The sequence below is a fragment of the Aulonocara stuartgranti genome, assembly GCF_965226115.1.
Source record: "Aulonocara stuartgranti genome assembly, chromosome: 22".
Taxonomy (NCBI): Eukaryota; Metazoa; Chordata; class Actinopteri; order Cichliformes; family Cichlidae; genus Aulonocara; species Aulonocara stuartgranti.
In genome coordinates, this window is record NC_138957.1 from 28,449,633 (window position 1) to 28,469,778 (window position 20,146).

General features: G+C 38.3%; 2 protein-coding genes across 2 annotated transcripts in view; both read left to right on the forward strand.

Moving 5' to 3' along the window:
* Positions 1 to 1,411: 1,411 nt before the first annotated feature.
* Positions 1,412 to 16,538, forward strand: LOC309699065 (uncharacterized protein; the record flags this gene model as incomplete). Its single annotated transcript, XM_082521920.1, has 10 exons — positions 1,412 to 1,537; positions 1,710 to 1,744; positions 2,197 to 2,290; positions 4,713 to 4,853; positions 5,026 to 5,060; positions 5,513 to 5,606; positions 8,029 to 8,169; positions 8,342 to 8,376; positions 16,124 to 16,462; positions 16,530 to 16,538. Exons 1-10 carry the CDS (start codon positions 1,462 to 1,464, stop codon positions 16,536 to 16,538), a joined length of 999 nt encoding a protein of 332 aa, XP_082378046.1. The 5' UTR covers positions 1,412 to 1,461.
* LOC309698557 (interferon-induced very large GTPase 1-like) overlaps positions 16,537 to 20,146 on the forward strand; it is a 43,383-nt gene continuing 39,773 nt past the window's right edge. Inside the window, 1 exon segment of the mRNA XM_082521079.1 lies at positions 16,537 to 19,021. Coding sequence (XP_082377205.1) covers positions 16,616 to 19,021 — 2,406 coding nt within the window. The 5' untranslated portion in view covers positions 16,537 to 16,615.

Here is a 20,146-nt window from a genome sequence, read left to right on the forward strand (position 1 = left end):
TCAAACCCTCACTTGTGATAATATTGCAACAAAAAAGAACAACAATTGTGATGATCCCAGTCTCCTCAAATCAGGGTTTTCTAGAGAACCAAACAATTCCACAGGATCTCACTCCAGACACAAACAGCTCACTGCCAGTGTTGGTCAAGTTACTTGAAAAAAGTAATAAGTCACCAATTACTGATTACTTCTGTAAGAAAGTAATCCTATTACTATGACTTATTTTCAAAAGTAATTGGTTACTTTATTTCTTAGTTACTTTTTAAAAACATGATACACAATCAGCAACGTAATAAATAGACCTTTCAGCCCAATTCTATTTTTTCTGCATAATCCATCATATACAATTAAATCAAATGGAAAAGTCTCTTTTTAAAAATTGTTTTGTTTTATGCACATTTCATTGAGAAAAAATTACATTATATGCAACTGTCTTTGACTTGAAAAAATGTGTTTAACATTTAAACTTATTTTCTGCATATTCCAGCATATAAAACAAAATATGTTTTTGTGGTTACATTCATTATTTCAAACAGATGCAAGTAAAATACAGCAAAAAAAAAAAATATATAATCAACGATTCAGCAGCTCTAAGTCCTGTCGCTCTTAAATCTATTGTCACCTGTTTAGCAGGAGTGGGGCCGGTGGAGGTTTGCCCGTTGCCGCAGCAGTCATGTCAGTGGGGGCATCCGGGGGTTTCTCTGTGAATTTCCCATCCCTGTGGCAGCGCGATGGGCAGTGTTGGGAAGGTTACCTTTAAAATGTATTCCACTACAGACTACAGAATACATGCCCCAAAACGTATTTTGTAACGTATTCCGTTACAGTACTCAATGAGAGCAACATATTCTGAACACTTTGGATAACTTAATATATTATCATGCTTTTTACAACTACTTAAATGTACTATTGCTGTGTGATTTATTACTATTACTGAAGGTTACTCGCCATAGCAATACCAACTAGATTTTTAAAACTTCATATAAAATGAGTAACAGTAGGGTGATAGGGTTGTAAGGCTGCACTTTTTGCAGCAATCTCGTATAGAAAACTATTCTGCGTGTGTATAAAACAGGTCCACGGCTTCAAACGGTAGTAAAGGGACCTCTGGGAAAAACCTTGGGACCCGTGTCGGGCCGAAAACCAGCTTTACTTTTTTGTCTGGGTCAACGTTGCTAGCGAGAGACAGAGAAAGGCATTGAAAGGCTGCTCCAACTGAACTTATATATATATACACACACACACTACCAGTGAAAAGTTTTAGAACACCACAATTCTTCCAGTTTCTTCAAAGTTTCACAGAAACTAGTTTTTACTGTACAATGTTTTCAGTCATAATTTAACCTTTTATGAAACATTTTGAACAGCTATTCAATGTAATGTGTGATAAACGTAGGCTCTGACTCATCAACTGGACAGACTGTTGAAAGCAAAGATGTCACCAGTGACAGCAGCAGGAACATGGTCAAAGATCAAGCTGATACTGAAACTAACACAAGTCTAACAACTCAGACTATTCCAACAGAAACCAAAGAAGGTGAGATGTCTTTGTGAATACAAACATAATTCTCATTCTTTTTTACTTTTAATGGATAGGATAAATATCTGTGAAGACTAGACTTTTTTAAATAAAACAAGAAACTGAAGAACTTGAACATTTCTTTTCTGTCTGATCCTGATAATCTGCTTTTAATTACATTTCCCTGCAGGACATAAGCCACAGGAGAGTACAGCTAAAAGAGAGGTAAAGATGAAATCTTTGCAATTTCACTTTTGTCATACAGCACTTTTGGTCATCATTATGGACAACAACAGTCAAAGGTCTGGGGAACAGATACATTTAAGTTGAACCTATAACGCCACATCATTTTCTTCACGGTGACCACCACAATGCCAAAACAGACTTAGCCTTTTTAATGTAGCATGTAAGACGGTTCCTAATGAACACAGTTTATTGGGAACCATTTGAAGTTCTAAGGTAATGCATCTATGCTTGAAAACAGGTTTAACATTGTTGCAGTTGAAGAACAGCACATATTGTTTTCCCTCATTCTTTTTTATGCATTTCTTTACTGAATTATTGTACCACTGTTGGTTGCTGATCTTGAGTGTTTAAGATTTATCTTATATTTTATTATTTGAAACCTTAATCACAAATGAAATAATAAGGTCAGATAAATCACTTGTTCTTTCTAGAGTGGCTCAAGGAATAAAGATCCTGATCATTCAGAGAAAAGTGATGGAGAACCTGACATCAAGCCTCTACCAGCAACTGGAACCAGTGAGAAAGGTCATTTTTTTAATGAAAATTGTTGTTGTAGAGTATCAGGTTTTAAAATTAAACTCTTCTCTAAAATCTCAATACTAAAATACTAACTGTTCAATCTAATATGTGATGAAGGTAGGCTCCCTAAACTAGACAGACTGGAAAGTAAAGCGCTCACCAGGTACAGCAGCAGTTGCATGACAATTATGGTCTGAAGTCTAACTTGTGGTGGTAGTGATGCTATGTCAAACACTGAAGCCCAGAGGCCTTTGTTGAGCAAAGGGGCATATCCAAATGCAGCCTGTGTTGAGGCCAGTATGGTTCTTCAGAATATCACGTGACCAAAGAAAAGCAGATGACCAGCAGATGTCAGGATGTCAGTGTTGGGTCTAAACATGTGACCCTGCTGGAATCAGACCACAAGAGACTACAAACAGAATACAAGAGCCACTTTTACATTTTACTTGCAAGGGGAGGTTGCGCTCACAGAACTGACACAAGCAAGCCTGCAGCCAACTTCAAACTCCAGCCTCCCCTCACAGCCTTTAATTCAGTGAAAACACAACACCCCATTGTAAAACCTGAATGGTGTGTCATAAAAGCTAAGGCACTGTGTCTGTGTGCATGCATGTGCAAGCATGTGTGTGTGTGTGTATGTGCGTGTGCATGTGTGTGTGTGTATGTGTGTTTGTATACGTGACTTCCTTGGTACAACCGTTTACCAACATCTCTAGTCATAAAAAGGGGTAATCTCCCCTCACCCCATATATGGCTTAACCCCTTTAAAGGTCCACCATGTACAAAGCACAGGTGAGGTCACAAAGGGCAGGAAGTGAACATTCCTTAGCAGAGAAGGAAACCAGAAGCTTTACGTGGAATGTGCCTGGAGTTGAAGACAAGGTTTACAATTTTAAGCACAACAATGACAACTTTTACCAAAATCCCTCCAACAGTCAGTACTTCCAAATGAGCTGTTGAACAGTGTTTTGGGTGATTTACGTTTTGGCGACGCAATTGGTGGGAAAGACTCAACACCTTCACAAAACTTTATCAAACCCTCACTTGTGATAATATTGCAACAAAAAAGAACAACAATTGTGATGATCCCAGTCTCCTCAAATCAGGGTTTTCTAGAGAACCAAACAATTCCACAGGATCTCACTCCAGACACAAACAGCTCACTGCCAGTGTTGGTCAAGTTACTTGAAAAAAGTAATAAGTCACCAATTACTGATTACTTCTGTAAGAAAGTAATCCTATTACTATGACTTATTTTCAAAAGTAATTGGTTACTTTATTTCTTAGTTACTTTTTAAAAACATGATACACAATCAGCAACGTAATAAATAGACCTTTCAGCCCAATTCTATTTTTTCTGCATAATCCATCATATACAATTAAATCAAATGGAAAAGTCTCTTTTTAAAAATTGTTTTGTTTTATGCACATTTCATTGAGAAAAAATTACATTATATGCAACTGTCTTTGACTTGAAAAAATGTGTTTAACATTTAAACTTATTTTCTGCATATTCCAGCATATAAAACAAAATATGTTTTTGTGGTTACATTCATTATTTCAAACAGATGCAAGTAAAATACAGCAAAAAAAATATAAATATAATCAACGATTCAGCAGCTCTAAGTCCTGTCGCTCTTAAATCTATTGTCACCTGTTTAGCAGGAGTGGGGCCGGTGGAGGTTTGCCCGTTGCCGCAGCAGTCATGTCAGTGGGGGCATCCGGGGGTTTCTCTGTGAATTTCCCATCCCTGTGGCAGCGCGATGGGCAGTGTTGGGAAGGTTACCTTTAAAATGTATTCCACTACAGACTACAGAATACATGCCCCAAAACGTATTTTGTAACGTATTCCGTTACAGTACTCAATGAGAGCAACATATTCTGAACACTTTGGATAACTTAATATATTATCATGCTTTTTACAACTACTTAAATGTACTATTGCTGTGTGATTTATTACTATTACTGAAGGTTACTCGCCATAGCAATACCAACTAGATTTTTAAAACTTCATATAAAATGAGTAACAGTAGGGTGATAGGGTTGTAAGGCTGCACTTTTTGCAGCAATCTCGTATAGAAAACTATTCTGCGTGTGTATAAAACAGGTCCACGGCTTCAAACGGTAGTAAAGGGACCTCTGGGAAAAACCTTGGGACCCGTGTCGGGCCGAAAACCAGCTTTACTTTTTTGTCTGGGTCAACGTTGCTAGCGAGAGACAGAGAAAGGCATTGAAAGGCTGCTCCAACTGAACTTATATATATATACACACACACACTACCAGTGAAAAGTTTTAGAACACCACAATTCTTCCAGTTTCTTCAAAGTTTCACAGAAACTAGTTTTTACTGTACAATGTTTTCAGTCATAATTTAACCTTTTATGAAACATTTTGAACAGCTATTCAATGTAATGTGTGATAAACGTAGGCTCCGACTCATCAACTGGACAGACTGTTGAAAGCAAAGATGTCACCAGTGACAGCAGCAGGAACATGGTCAAAGATCAAGCTGATACTGAAACTAACACAAGTCTAACAACTCAGACTATTCCAACAGAAACCAAAGAAGGTGAGATGTCTTTGTGAATACAAACATAATTCTCATTCTTTTTTACTTTTAATGGATAGGATAAATATCTGTGAAGACTAGACTTTTTTAAATAAAACAAGAAACTGAAGAACTTGAACATTTCTTTTCTGTCTGATCCTGATAATCTGCTTTTAATTACATTTCCCTGCAGGACATAAGCCACAGGAGAGTACAGCTAAAAGAGAGGTAAAGATGAAATCTTTGCAATTTCACTTTTGTCATACAGCACTTTTGGTCATCATTATGGACAACAACAGTCAAAGGTCTGGGGAACAGATACATTTAAGTTGAACCTATAACGCCACATCATTTTCTTCACGGTGACCACCACAATGCCAAAACAGACTTAGCCTTTTTAATGTAGCATGTAAGACGGTTCCTAATGAACACAGTTTATTGGGAACCATTTGAAGTTCTAAGGTAATGCATCTATGCTTGAAAACAGGTTTAACATTGTTGCAGTTGAAGAACAGCACATATTGTTTTCCCTCATTCTTTTTTATGCATTTCTTTACTGAATTATTGTACCACTGTTGGTTGCTGATCTTGAGTGTTTAAGATTTATCTTATATTTTATTATTTGAAACCTTAATCACAAATGAAATAATAAGGTCAGATAAATCACTTGTTCTTTCTAGAGTGGCTCAAGGAATAAAGATCCTGATCATTCAGAGAAAAGTGATGGAGAACCTGACATCAAGCCTCTACCAGCAACTGGAACCAGTGAGAAAGGTCATTTTTTTAATGAAAATTGTTGTTGTAGAGTATCAGGTTTTAAAATTAAACTCTTCTCTAAAATCTCAATACTAAAATACTAACTGTTCAATCTAATATGTGATGAAGGTAGGCTCCCTAAACTAGACAGACTGGAAAGTAAAGCGCTCACCAGGTACAGCAGCAGTTGCATGACAATTATGGTCTGAAGTCTAACTTGTGGTGGTAGTGATGCTATGTCAAACACTGAAGCCCAGAGGCCTTTGTTGAGCAAAGGGGCATATCCAAATGCAGCCTGTGTTGAGGCCAGTATGGTTCTTCAGAATATCACGTGACCAAAGAAAAGCAGATGACCAGAAGATGTCAGGATGTCAGTGTTGGGTCTAAACATGTGACCCTGCTGGAATCAGACCACAAGAGACTACAAACAGAATACAAGAGCCACTTTTACATTTTACTTGCAAGGGGAGGTTGCGCTCACAGAACTGACACAAGCAAGCCTGCAGCCAACTTCAAACTCCAGCCTCCCCTCACAGCCTTTAATTCAGTGAAAACACAACACCCCATTGTAAAACCTGAATGGTGTGTCATAAAAGCTAAGGCACTGTGTCTGTGTGCATGCATGTGCAAGCATGTGTGTGTGTGTGTAAGTGCGTGTGCATGTGTGTGTGTGTATGTGTGTTTGTATACGTGACTTCCTTGGTACAACCGTTTACCAACATCTCTAGTCATAAAAAGGGGTAATCTCCCCTCACCCCATATATGGCTTAACCCCTTTAAAGGTCCACCATGTACAAAGCACAGGTGAGGTCACAAAGGGCAGGAAGTGAACATTCCTTAGCAGAGAAGGAAACCAGAAGCTTTACGTGGAATGTGCCTGGAGTTGAAGACAAGGTTTACAATTTTAAGCACAACAATGACAACTTTTACCAAAATCCCTCCAACAGTCAGTACTTCCAAATGAGCTGTTGAACAGTGTTTTGGGTGATTTACGTTTTGGCGACGCAATTGGTGGGAAAGACTCAACACCTTCACAAAACTTTATCAAACCCTCACTTGTGATAATATTGCAACAAAAAAGAACAACAATTGTGATGATCCCAGTCTCCTCAAATCAGGGTTTTCTAGAGAACCAAACAATTCCACAGGATCTCACTCCAGACACAAACAGCTCACTGCCAGTGTTGGTCAAGTTACTTGAAAAAAGTAATAAGTCACCAATTACTGATTACTTCTGTAAGAAAGTAATCCTATTACTATGACTTATTTTCAAAAGTAATTGGTTACTTTATTTCTTAGTTACTTTTTAAAAACATGATACACAATCAGCAACGTAATAAATAGACCTTTCAGCCCAATTCTATTTTTTCTGCATAATCCATCATATACAATTAAATCAAATGGAAAAGTCTCTTTTTAAAAATTGTTTTGTTTTATGCACATTTCATTGAGAAAAAATTACATTATATGCAACTGTCTTTGACTTGAAAAAATGTGTTTAACATTTAAACTTATTTTCTGCATATTCCAGCATATAAAACAAAATATGTTTTTGTGGTTACATTCATTATTTCAAACAGATGCAAGTAAAATACAGCAAAAAATATATATATATAATCAACGATTCAGCAGCTCTAAGTCCTGTCGCTCTTAAATCTATTGTCACCTGTTTAGCAGGAGTGGGGCCGGTGGAGGTTTGCCCGTTGCCGCAGCAGTCATGTCAGTGGGGGCATCCGGGGGTTTCTCTGTGAATTTCCCATCCCTGTGGCAGCGCGATGGGCAGTGTTGGGAAGGTTACCTTTAAAATGTATTCCACTACAGACTACAGAATACATGCCCCAAAACGTATTTTGTAACGTATTCCGTTACAGTACTCAATGAGAGCAACATATTCTGAACACTTTGGATAACTTAATATATTATCATGCTTTTTACAACTACTTAAATGTACTATTGCTGTGTGATTTATTACTATTACTGAAGGTTACTCGCCATAGCAATACCAACTAGATTTTTAAAACTTCATATAAAATGAGTAACAGTAGGGTGATAGGGTTGTAAGGCTGCACTTTTTGCAGCAATCTCGTATAGAAAACTATTCTGCGTGTGTATAAAACAGGTCCACGGCTTCAAACGGTAGTAAAGGGACCTCTGGGAAAAACCTTGGGACCCGTGTCGGGCCGAAAACCAGCTTTACTTTTTTGTCTGGGTCAACGTTGCTAGCGAGAGACAGAGAAAGGCATTGAAAGGCTGCTCCAACTGAACTTATATATATATACACACACACACTACCAGTGAAAAGTTTTAGAACACCACAATTCTTCCAGTTTCTTCAAAGTTTCACAGAAACTAGTTTTTACTGTACAATGTTTTCAGTCATAATTTAACCTTTTATGAAACATTTTGAACAGCTATTCAATGTAATGTGTGATAAACGTAGGCTCCGACTCATCAACTGGACAGACTGTTGAAAGCAAAGATGTCACCAGTGACAGCAGCAGGAACATGGTCAAAGATCAAGCTGATACTGAAACTAACACAAGTCTAACAACTCAGACTATTCCAACAGAAACCAAAGAAGGTGAGATGTCTTTGTGAATACAAACATAATTCTCATTCTTTTTTACTTTTAATGGATAGGATAAATATCTGTGAAGACTAGACTTTTTTAAATAAAACAAGAAACTGAAGAACTTGAACATTTCTTTTCTGTCTGATCCTGATAATCTGCTTTTAATTACATTTCCCTGCAGGACATAAGCCACAGGAGAGTACAGCTAAAAGAGAGGTAAAGATGAAATCTTTGCAATTTCACTTTTGTCATACAGCACTTTTGGTCATCATTATGGACAACAACAGTCAAAGGTCTGGGGAACAGATACATTTAAGTTGAACCTATAACGTCACATCATTTTCTTCACGGTGACCACCACAATGCCAAAACAGACTTAGCCTTTTTAATGTAGCATGTAAGACGGTTCCTAATAAACACAGTTTTGCATAGTTACAGTCAACAGGTACATGCACATTTTTTCACAAATTAAATATAGCTAGGTCATGAAATACAGTAAATATATTTCCCAGCATGCTCTCAGCCATCAAAACATTTGAGCAAAGATATTAGTTTTATTTAATGAAGTATAAAATGACTGAGTAAATATTTTCAGCTAAAAGCTCATTGGGAAAATGTATACTGCATTAAATAAAGTCATGCTTTTCTATGGAAATCCATGACTTAAACATAAAATGGAACATTTGATCTTTTTAATGAAATCCTTTTTATTGACTGTAATGCACAGACACACCAACAGACGCAGTAATATCCCTTCAACATACATTGTAAAATTACTATTACAACACTCCTGCTTAATTTTACCATGGAGTTCTCTTACTTGACTGTCATTGCTTATTTCTTTCCAAAAAAAAAATACGCACCTATATCACAGTGTTACTAGAAAATAAAACATTTTCTCTTTTGTTTTGAACTCACACACAAAAAAAGTACTGTTGTCATCTTAGACAAAACTATTATTCTGCATTACAGTTATATGCTTGACATCTTAACATAAGCATAATAGGCATGTTAAGCATATGATAACCCTTTTTAAACTGAACACAGTCCAATCTTTTTTCTTAGATACTCAATCTTTTGTCTAGGCAGTGGTTTGGTTAAGATGTCAGCCTTCATATTTTCTGTACAGCAATACTTCAGCTGGATTTGTCCATTTTGCAAACATTCACGAATGTAGTGGTAACAAATGTTTATGTGCTTTGTTCTTGCATGATCAAATGGAATTTTTGCGATTGCAATTGTGGTCTCCATTCCAAGCTCAGTTAGTAGTCATCTTAACCAAATTCCTTCTTGTGCAGCTTGGCTCAAAGCAATATACTCAGCCTCTGCAGTTGAAAGTGCAGCTGTTGCTTGTTTCTTACTAAGCCAACTGACTGCACCTCCTGCCCAGGTTTGATGTAACCCTCTGGCTGCTCCATGTAGATATCCTCTTCCAGGTGTCCATTCAAGAATGCAGTCACAACATCCATTTGATGCACATTTAGATTGTTTTGCACAGCAAATGATAACAATGTAAGAATTGAACCAAATCGTACAACTGGAGAGCAGAGGCAGAGCCAGACATTTGAAACACCCGGGGCTTAGCCCAAAAGGGTAGAATGCATGTGGGATTTTTTTTTTTTTTTTTTTTGGGGGGGGGGGGGGGGTAGAAAGATTAATAGGCTCTGTTTTGAGTTTTGTTCAAAAAAGAATGACTTCATATAGGGAAAAATATATATCACATGTGCAGGACACCTTAAACTAGTTTTTTAATTAAGCAGCGAGGCAGAACAAGGTCGGGGCTGTATCAAGACACGAGGACTAAACCCCAATTCAACCAGACCCAGAACTGATCCAGAATTAAAACAGGACTACAACAGTTCAAAATCAGGACAACTTGGGATTTAACCAAGACAGAACCACAATCAGAACTAGATGATAGTAGCACTAAAAATCATCATAGACCTGCACTACACTTATTTTTTTTAATTCTACTAAAGTCCACTATTTAGATTGAGAAAAGTTTATATAATTATTAGCCTTGTTGTGCAAACAAGCTGCATAACTTAATAAATATAGAATTTGAAAAATAGTAAACCTAAAAAGAAACACTAGGTACGAGATACATGAGTACCTATGATACGGTGATACTTTGGTAAACAACCATTTGACTAACATGTGTGTCTCACCTGCTCTTGTTCCATCTCTGTTCTGTCCACATTCTCCTCTCTCTCCCTCTCTGTTCCTCTCTCTCCCTCTTTGTGCTGACAGTCATCAAATATACAGTTGAAACCAGATATTTACTCTTCAGATCAAAACACAAACACTTTTTTAATTGTAACATCAAATCAGACTAAATGTTTATTTTTTTAGATTGATAAATATAAAAACATATTTGTTAACTTTAAGAGTAAAGAGAGAAACTATCTGTATTTCTTAATTGCAAATGGCACCAAATTATATTCACAATTGAGCCACACTTATGGAGCTCCACAGTTCTTTTTCTGGTGTTTTGGTTGACATCTCTTGATTTTCCCATGTCACAGAAACAGGCTCTGTGTTTTGCCTTATATGCATCCACAGCTGTGCCACCAATTTACTCACATGGACTCTACAAACCTATCAGAAGCTTCTTCAGCTTAGAATGGAATCGTCTGGAGTTTTCTTATTAATTAACAATAAACTTAGTGTATATGTACTCCTAAATTTGATGAAAGTGATAAAAAATAGAAGCTCTGTCTCTCTTTATTCTGACATTTAACTAATTCAAAATATATTTCAATATTTATCTAAAACAAAAGTTTACTCTAAATTGATGTTGTACAGTAAAAATGTTTTATGTTTTCTCCCTAAAGTGTATGTAAATATCTGGTTACAAATGTGAATATCCTGCTGTGTACTGAAATCCCTCTTGTTTTGCATAGAAATATACTGAACAACATACAAAGCATAATATATAAAATAACATTTACCTGAGTTTTTTCTTTGAAACAAGCCTCTAATGTCCATTCTTATATTTCAGTACATAACTGAAACCGATTTAGTCGGGGAGGGTAAGAACTGAAAATATGAAATAAACACACGTAAGCTAAGACTCTCTAAAAGAATAGCATTTGTTCGGATTTTCATTTCGCCATTTGTTGATTCACTTGAAGAGCAAGTAAAATAATATTGGTCAAGTGATCAGTTTGATATCAATCTTTCGTGATGCACCATCATATTTACATTATTTGTACAGTACGAATGATTTGCTTTGGTACCTGGTCAAACTTAAGCTCTCCTTAGTATGGCTGGCTCCGTTTCTCCAACAGTGCACTCATAGGCAGCAGCTGCCCCGCCCTCTCGCTCAGTCGCTTAGTACCTGAGCTCGGATCATACCAATATCAGGGGGGATTCACGCACAGTCGTAAATTCCCACTATGTGCTTCGAATATTGTGTGTACTTTTTGTTTTATACAGTTTTCAGCCAGGCATCTAACTATGAAAAAATTACACTCCAAAAGACCCCGGGCTTCTGACAAAACAACCCGGGCTTAAGCCCAGTAAGCCACCCCCACGCTCCGCTGGAGAGGATGTTTCATCATAGTCTGCACCATAAATCTGTGAATAGCCTTTGGCAACAAGTCTGCACTTGTATCTTTCCACTTGTCCATCACTGTGATGCTTAACTTTAAAGACCCATTTTGATCCAACTGCTTTGCGATCCTTTGGTAGATCCACTAAATCCCATGTGCCATTTTCCAGCAGTGACTCATATTCAAAATCAGCTGCTTCTTTCCACTCCTTTGCATTTGGACTTGACATAGCCTCTTCCAGTGTATTTGGTTCTGTGATACAACAGACGTTTGCATAATGGTCAACTGTAACTACGTCAGCAAACTCCTCAAATCCATATCTCTTTGGAGGTCTTCTGATCCGCTGATCTCCTTTTGCAGCCTCACTGGCGACAGTCTCCTCAGTACTTGTTTGTCTTTCACCCGTGTGTAGTGTCACCTCATTCCCCAAACAGAGATCATTTTAACTTTGTTTGCATTTAAAATCTGTTTCATTAAAGACCACATCTCGTCGAATCAGCATTTTTCTTTTTTCCTCATCCCACAGTCAGTAGCCTTTTGCATTGGTTGCATATCCCAGAAAAGGAACTTTCACTGCCTTTTTGTCCAGCTTTTTTCTCTCTGTGTCTGGGGCATGAGCATAAGCAATACATCCAAATATTTTCATATGGCTAATGTCTGTTTTTTTTCCATGCCATCTCTGATAGGGTGTTTCGTTCTTTAAAGCAGATGTAGGGAGCCTATTCTGTATTGTAAGCTGCAGTAGCAACAGCTTCTGCCCAGTATGTGTTTGGCAACTTTGCATGTGATAGCATGCTTCTCGCTGATTCCACTAGAGTTCTGTTTTTTCTCTCTGCAACACCATTTTGCTGCGGTGTATGTGGTACAGTCATTTCATGGTGGATGCCTTGAGCTTTCAAATATTCTTGAAACTCTTTAAATGTGTATTCCTCACCATTGTCAGTTCTGAGTCTTATTACTCCCTGTCCACATTCATTTGAGAAGGTTCTTTCAAACTCTTTGAACTTGCTCAGGACTTCCGTTTTTTCTCTTATGAAATACACTTTACAACATCTGGAGTAGTCATCAATGAAAGTTACAAAGTACGTTTTTCCTCCTAGTGACTCAGTTTGAAAAGGATCACAAACGTCACTATGCAATAATTGCAACTTACGTTTTGATCGTATTTGTAAGGCTTTCTTGATAATTTGCCCTCAACAAAAGATTCACAAGAAATGTCCTCCTCTTCTTTTGTAAAGCTAACTTCATTTACCACGTTTTTGAGTTTTTTCAGATTTGTAGTGTGACCTAGGCGCTGATGCCACATACTTGTCGGAACTGATGCACTCGATGCTCCATGACAAGTTGTGCAGTTTCCCTCTATATCCAGCTGATACAATCCGTCAGATCTTTGTGTTCTCATTCCATGGAGAGCTCCATTCTTTCCTCTTATGTAGCAATGAGTCCTTTTGAACTTCACTGTGTTTCCCTTCTTGGCAGCAGCTCCCACTGAGAAAAGGTTCATTGATAATTTGGGAACATACAACACATCATACATTGTGGCATCTTTTCCATCACTAACTCTGAATTACATTTTCATTGTTATGTTGCCCAGACCTAAAGCCTCAACTACTCTGCCATCACAGAGTTTCACTGTTTGTGGTTCTGAAAACTCTAGGTAGTTTTTTAGTGCTTCTTTATTCCATGTCATGTGTTTTGACGCTCCTGAATCAATCAACCATTCTTCTTGCTGTGCATCACTTTTACATGACTCATTTACAACAAAATCATATCATATGTAAACAGGATTAGATCGCGGCCACGCAGGTATGTCCGCGTCATTTATAGGAAAGGAACAGCGATATTCCACCACTGTTTCACCATAAATAAATAACATCAATGTAACTAAAGATAATGCAGTACTTGATCCTTTCATTGATTCCATACAGATACATACAGGTCATTTCCTAAAAAAGGGAAATGTACTATTAACATTCTATTACATGTATGTGATTATTACAGATGTAATTCATATTTCAGAGTAGTAATTGCAAATTACTTCGTGTAATCAAGATGGGAGACCACGGCTATAAAAGCGAAGGTGGATTTGGGAAGCCTGTCGCAGCCATGTCCTGTCCGTTTACGTGAGCAACCCATTGCGGAAGGTGCAAGATTGATAAGGAGAGCCCTCAGAATTCAGCGTATATTGCGGGACAGACAGGATCCTTTAGCTCAGCGCAACAGTGTGCTCATTGAGAGATATCGATATTCCCGTGAGGGTATTATTCACTTAACCAACTTGTTGACGAGGGGGTGCAGGACCACCACCTGTCTTTTTTTGCTCTGCCCTTTTCTTGGTTGCTGTTATGAACAAACAAACAGAGTATTCCAGGGTCTCTTTCCAAGAGACGAAAAGCAATATAAGAGATAAATATTACCATTCTGTAGAATATTCTTATATTTCACTTTTACTTGTTCCCATGTTCTAGTGGGTCCTGTCGTGGCTCTAATGTGAAAGAGGATATAATGTAATATAATATAATATAACATAATATAATATAATATAATATAATATAGTGTAATATAATAAATTTACCCTACCGCCTACTGGTGTTGGCCAGAGGGGCCGATGGCGCGATATGGTAGCCTGGCTTCTGTCAGTCTGCCCCAGGGCAGCTGTGGCTACAACCGTAGCTGCTTCCACCAGCGTGTGAATGTGAGAGTGAATGAATAGTGGCATTGTAAAGCGCTTTGGGTGCCTTGAAAAGTGCTATATAAATCCAATCCATTATTATTATTATTATTAAATTACTTATGAGTTTAATTTGTCAGCAACTTTCTGCCAGCCCTCTCTCCTTGCTTTTGCAGCCTTTGCAGTGTTCCCTTGCGTTCTGATTAGACTCTGAAACTCCTGGAATCCCTCAATCAAGAGTTCTTGCTCTGCTGCCGAAAAATACCGAGCGCGCTCCTTCGACATTTTCGCCGACCAATCAAAGGGTTGCCGATCAATGTTTCTACTATCGATGCGTAGCCCCTGTTGGGCCACCCAGTGATCTCACATTACTTCATCCAGCTATACTAATCGTCAACAACAGGTGTGTTCGGGGAACCGGGATAGCGAGCTCAGAGTTAGCGCGATGATTTGATCTTGGATGTAGTAAGCGAGGTACGAAGAACGGACCCCAGGAGAAAAAAGGAGAGAAAACCAAAACACCACACGGAAAATATAAACATATACATACGCAAAAATACATGAGCCCTGGGTCCCTAGACCCAGGCCATGACAATCACTCTGAATTTAAATTACTATTCTGTAATATAGGCCAAAATACTTTGTAAACCTCTGCTGGAAAACCATCTGGATGTGGAGCTTTATTGTTCGGGAGATGCTGTTGGGCTTTATCTAATTCAGACACTGAGCCTATGTCCATGTGTACACAGGTATTTTTTGAAAATGCCGCTTTTTCTATCAGATGCCTGATATCTTTCCATCATCATTCCACAAGTCTGTTGGATCAGGTGAAAAACAGAGTGAAAAGAGAAAAAAAACAAGAAAATCAGAAAAAGTGGTGGCAGTGGTCAAGGGGGACCTTGACACTGTCATAAAAGCTATTTGTTCCTCCCACAAACCAAAGACATACATGATGATAGGTTTATTGGTTATTTTAACCCTAGAACACTATCGCTATAAATAGTAACACGATCACTAATGCCGGGTGATTTTTACCTGATATAATATAACCAATGAAAAGTAATCAAATATATCAAAATATGACAAAACATGACAAATTAGAGTGGTCTTCTTTTACTTTCAACTGTGCCATGTCTAACAAAATGAAAAATAAAACTCCTAAAACAAAATAATGACTCTGGAAAGCTGGTCTTTGGTCCACCCATTCCTGGGACATTTGAGACTTCCCTGGTGATGGCACAGGCTCCTCGACACGCAAACAGCTGCAGGAGAGAGAAATCATGTAAATGTATTTTCTCGGGTGTAAATCACCCAGCGATAGTGTTCTAGGGTTAAATTGGGCATGAACAATCAGTTAACAGTGAGTGTGAGGGTTTATAAGATTTCCTTCACACACTCTTACAAAAGTCTGAAAATAATGAGTAGGAATGCAGAAGATTAGTAACCCCTCATTTCACTTAATTATAATAACAGCTTAAATGAGTGGTTTCCTCTGACCCTTGCCAGCAAAACGTATTTTAGGTTTGTGATCACACATTAGTTGATTAACTGATTATTGGAAAATCAGTATAGGTCTTCATGCAGTTGAAGCATGTATATAAATGCCAGTTAAATCCATTCTAAAACAGTTTCTAAAATAGTTTACTGTCTTCTCACTAAAATACCACCCTGTTGTTATATATAACATTGGTGTTAAACTGATAAGCTAAATAAAAACCTCTTTGTTTGTTATTTATAGAAGCCAAGTCAAACAGAAACTGGGACACTGCTTGACAGACTTCACCTTCAAGACACAGTTCAACAGAAGCTGTCATCAGCAGATTTTCTTCAGATACGTCCACCTGGGAAACAGATGGACCATGTAACATCTGAGAAAGATCTAGCCCACACTTTTCTCCACAGGCTGATAATGTTGGACTACAGGGCCAGATATATTCCTGTAAGACCAAACAGTCCTAAGTCATCTGACGACACAAAGTCATCTATGTCAGTAGCTAACGACACTGAGATAGATGACAACTTCTATATATCATCTATCTCAGGTGACAGATATCTAGAGGATTTCTATAACACCACTGTAAATGAATATACATCATCTATTATCTTTAATCATGAGTTATCAATCTCTGACGACACTGAGATAGATGAGATAGATGATGACAGTGATCTAGAGGATTTCTTGAACACCACTGTAGACACAAATAAGAACGAGAATGCTCGTGTGCATCCAATGGATGTTCAGATGGCAGTATTTCACTGCTCAGACAGCTTCCTGAAACAGATGATGTTTACAAAGCTCTCTCAGTGTCAGTATGCCTTACCTTTGCTTGTTCCTGACCTAGTCACAAACGAGATTCAGTTTCCTCTGTGGACTTTCAGAGAAATACCAAAAACCTGGAAGGTAACTCAAATCAAAGATAACCCCAACATTGTCACCATGAAGAGTGTTCCAGTCTACAAAGCTGAAACACCCTTGGTGTCATTTTTCCGCCTGGGTTGTCTGTCAGTGTCTAAATCTCAGCTGATCAACACTTTGGTCAACAACCGTCACGACACCTTCTTTCACAGAAACTGCCCAGGAAGCACCAAGTCTCGTCATTTGATGGATGGTGTGGCAGAGATTGCCTGGTACTGCCCTGCTGGAAAACCAACTGATGACTTCAATGACTGCATTGCCTTCAGTAATCTCCATGGTGATGCTCTGTTGAATAAAAAACAACATGACATACTGATTGAAAAATCTTCAGTCAATGTTTTTCTTGTGGAATCTCTGAAAAGAAATAAAGAAATTCGATCTTTAATGTCATCTCATTTGAAGGCTGAGAAGCCTCTCATTTGTTTGATTGTTGATGACAGTCGTGATGCTGTGGAGACAAAAAAGGGAAAGTACATAATGGGCCTCAAAGACAAAAACCACTCAGATGTATCTGAACAGCTAAAAAAGATCATCAGAGAAGTTTTGTCCAGCTTGAAACCATCCTTCCAGCTTGAAACCATGGCTGAGCTCTCTGAAATCAGAGTGGATGAAACTGACCCAGCCTGTCAAAGAGGGAAATCTGCTGCTATGGAAATAATCAATCTGCTTAAAAAGGATAACATGGATGTCTCAAAGATCAAAGATGAATTTCTCACTTGTCAAGGCCAACTGTGGCACCAGTGGAGCAAAATACACAGACAACTGTTTCATCTCACAGGAGACATTGAAATGGAGAAAAGTGACAAGGAAGATAAACTGATGGAAATACGTCAGAAACAATGTGCTGCTTCCTGCAGTAAACTGGTGGAGTTGTTCACTGGAAGTCTCTCATCATTGCCACCAACAGACAGAGAGTATTTCCTAAAATGGACTCAGATCTTCATAGATGCCCTCTCCACAGATGATGTTTCTTCAATTCTCAAAAGCTATGATGAAAAGTGGTCTGAGGTCTTGGCTTTGAAGAACAAACAGGACAAATCAAATGGGTTATCAAGGAAACAAACTGAACTTGATGACATATCAAAAAAACTTCAGTCTGCAACTTTTGGTTTGGAGCACATCTTCAGAGAAATGGGACAGATCTATGAAGCCCATAAAACAACACAAAGAGAGAGCAGACACACTGACTGGTCTAAATACCCTGAGCTGGCTGCACAGCTGATGATATCAGGACACCCGATGGAGCTGATGGATGGTGATGCAGGTCATGTGCCTCTAACATGGATCTCCAGTCTTTTAGAAGAAGTCATCAACAAACTGGGAGACAAGAAAGTTTTTGTGTTGTCAGTTTTGGGCCTACAAAGCAGTGGAAAATCAACAATGCTGAACACCATGTTTGGGCTGCAGTTTGCAGTGAGTGCTGGCAGGTGCACCAAAGGTGCCTTCATGCAGCTGCTCAAAGTATCAGAGGAGATGAAGAAAGAATTGAAGTTTGACTATGTTCTAGTGGTGGACACTGAAGGACTGCGTGCTCTTGAGTTAGAAGGTAACAACACTCTTCATCATGACAATGAACTGGCAACATTTGTTGTTGGTCTGGGAAACCTGACACTGATCAACATCTTTGGAGAGAATCCATCTGAGATGCAGGACATTCTGCAGATTGTTGTTCAGGCTTTCATGAGGATGAAGGAAGTTAAACTTTTTCCCAGTTGTGTGTTTGTTCACCAGAATGTCACAGATGTTGCAGCAGCAGAGAAAAACATGGATGGAAAGAGACGTCTGCAGGAAAAACTGGACCAGATGGCCAAACTAGCAGCTAAAGAGGAAGTTTGTGATGCAGACTGCTTCAGTGATGTCATTGAATTTGATGTTCAGAAAGATGTGATATACTGTGCCCAGCTGTGGGAGGGCAGTCCACCCATGGCTCCTCCAAATCCAGGTTACAGTGAGAGCATCCAGGAAGTGAAGAACACCATCCTCTCTAAAGCTTCAAAGTCTGCTGGGATCACTCTCTCACAGTTCAAAACAAACATCCAGGACCTGTGGACTGCACTGCTGAATGAAAGTTTTGTTTTCAGTTTTAAAAACACACATGAAATTGCAGTGTACAGAAAACTGGAAGTCCAGTATGGGAACTGGACCTGGACCCTGAGGGAAAACATGTTGACCATTGAAAACCAACTTCATAACAGAATTGAAAATGGAAAACTTCATGAGGTTGAACAATCTCATCTTTTTCAAGAAACAAGTAAAACATATGAAGAAGTCAGAAAAGAAATGATAAAGTACTTTGAGGATGACAAGGAGAAAGAGATCTTGGCTCAGTGGAAAGGACGATTTGAAATCAAAATGAAAGAATTTCGTGATGAACATGCAAACAGAGTAAAAATAAAACTGGATGGCATTATCCAGCAGAAGAAAGGTCGTAAAATGATGGATGATAAGAAATCAGAGTTTGAGAACAAACTGCTACAGAAGAGCAAAGAGCTCGCTCAGCAGCTGAAGGATAAGGCCAAACATGAAAAGGAGCTTGAGAGACAGTTCAGCTCTGTTTGGAGCAGCTGGGTTACTGAATTAACAGCAGATACAAAACCTGTTGAAGACATCAACTTGGAAAAAGATCAGTTAACGATCCTTCAAGAACTTGGTTTTGAGCCAGCTCTTATAAATGAATGTAAAACAAGTGGCAGATACAAGAAAATATCAGACGTTGGTGATTATTCAGTTTATGTGATGACAAGTAGTAATCAGGTGATTAGTTTTTTTCAAAAACATATTTCAAGACGCCCTTTCTCCCATGAAGAACAACAACAGATCAGATCGTTCATTGACGCAGCTGAAAAAGAGTCGCTTGATGCAATCAGAAGCAAACCTGTAGTTACAAGAGGCTACTCACCAACTTATTTGCGTGAAGTAGCCAATCACGTAACATTAGAATTGCAGAAATTTCTGTCAGAGAAGAATTACACTTTGAGGAAACAGTTTAGTGTTGATCTCTTACTGTTTGTGTTCCACAGAGCAAAGAGTTGGCTTCTAGAGTCCCTGGAAAAATTTGTAAAGAACAATGATGCCAAGGCTTACTTAGAAAGTAAAAAAACACAGTATTACACAGTTTTTAGAAGCTTTTGTAAAGAAAACTCATCTGCTGTTGTGCTTGGAGAGCTAATCTGTGAGAAGCTGAAAGCTTCCACTATTGAGGCTGTCTGTAACAAGACTGCCATTGATGTCGCTGGAAGGATGAGGTGTAATTTCCCAGCATTCAGTGGGAATAGACTGAACTTGGACAAACATGTGTTGAAGTCACTCGCTAAGGAAGAAAAGTTTGATGATTTCATCACCTAC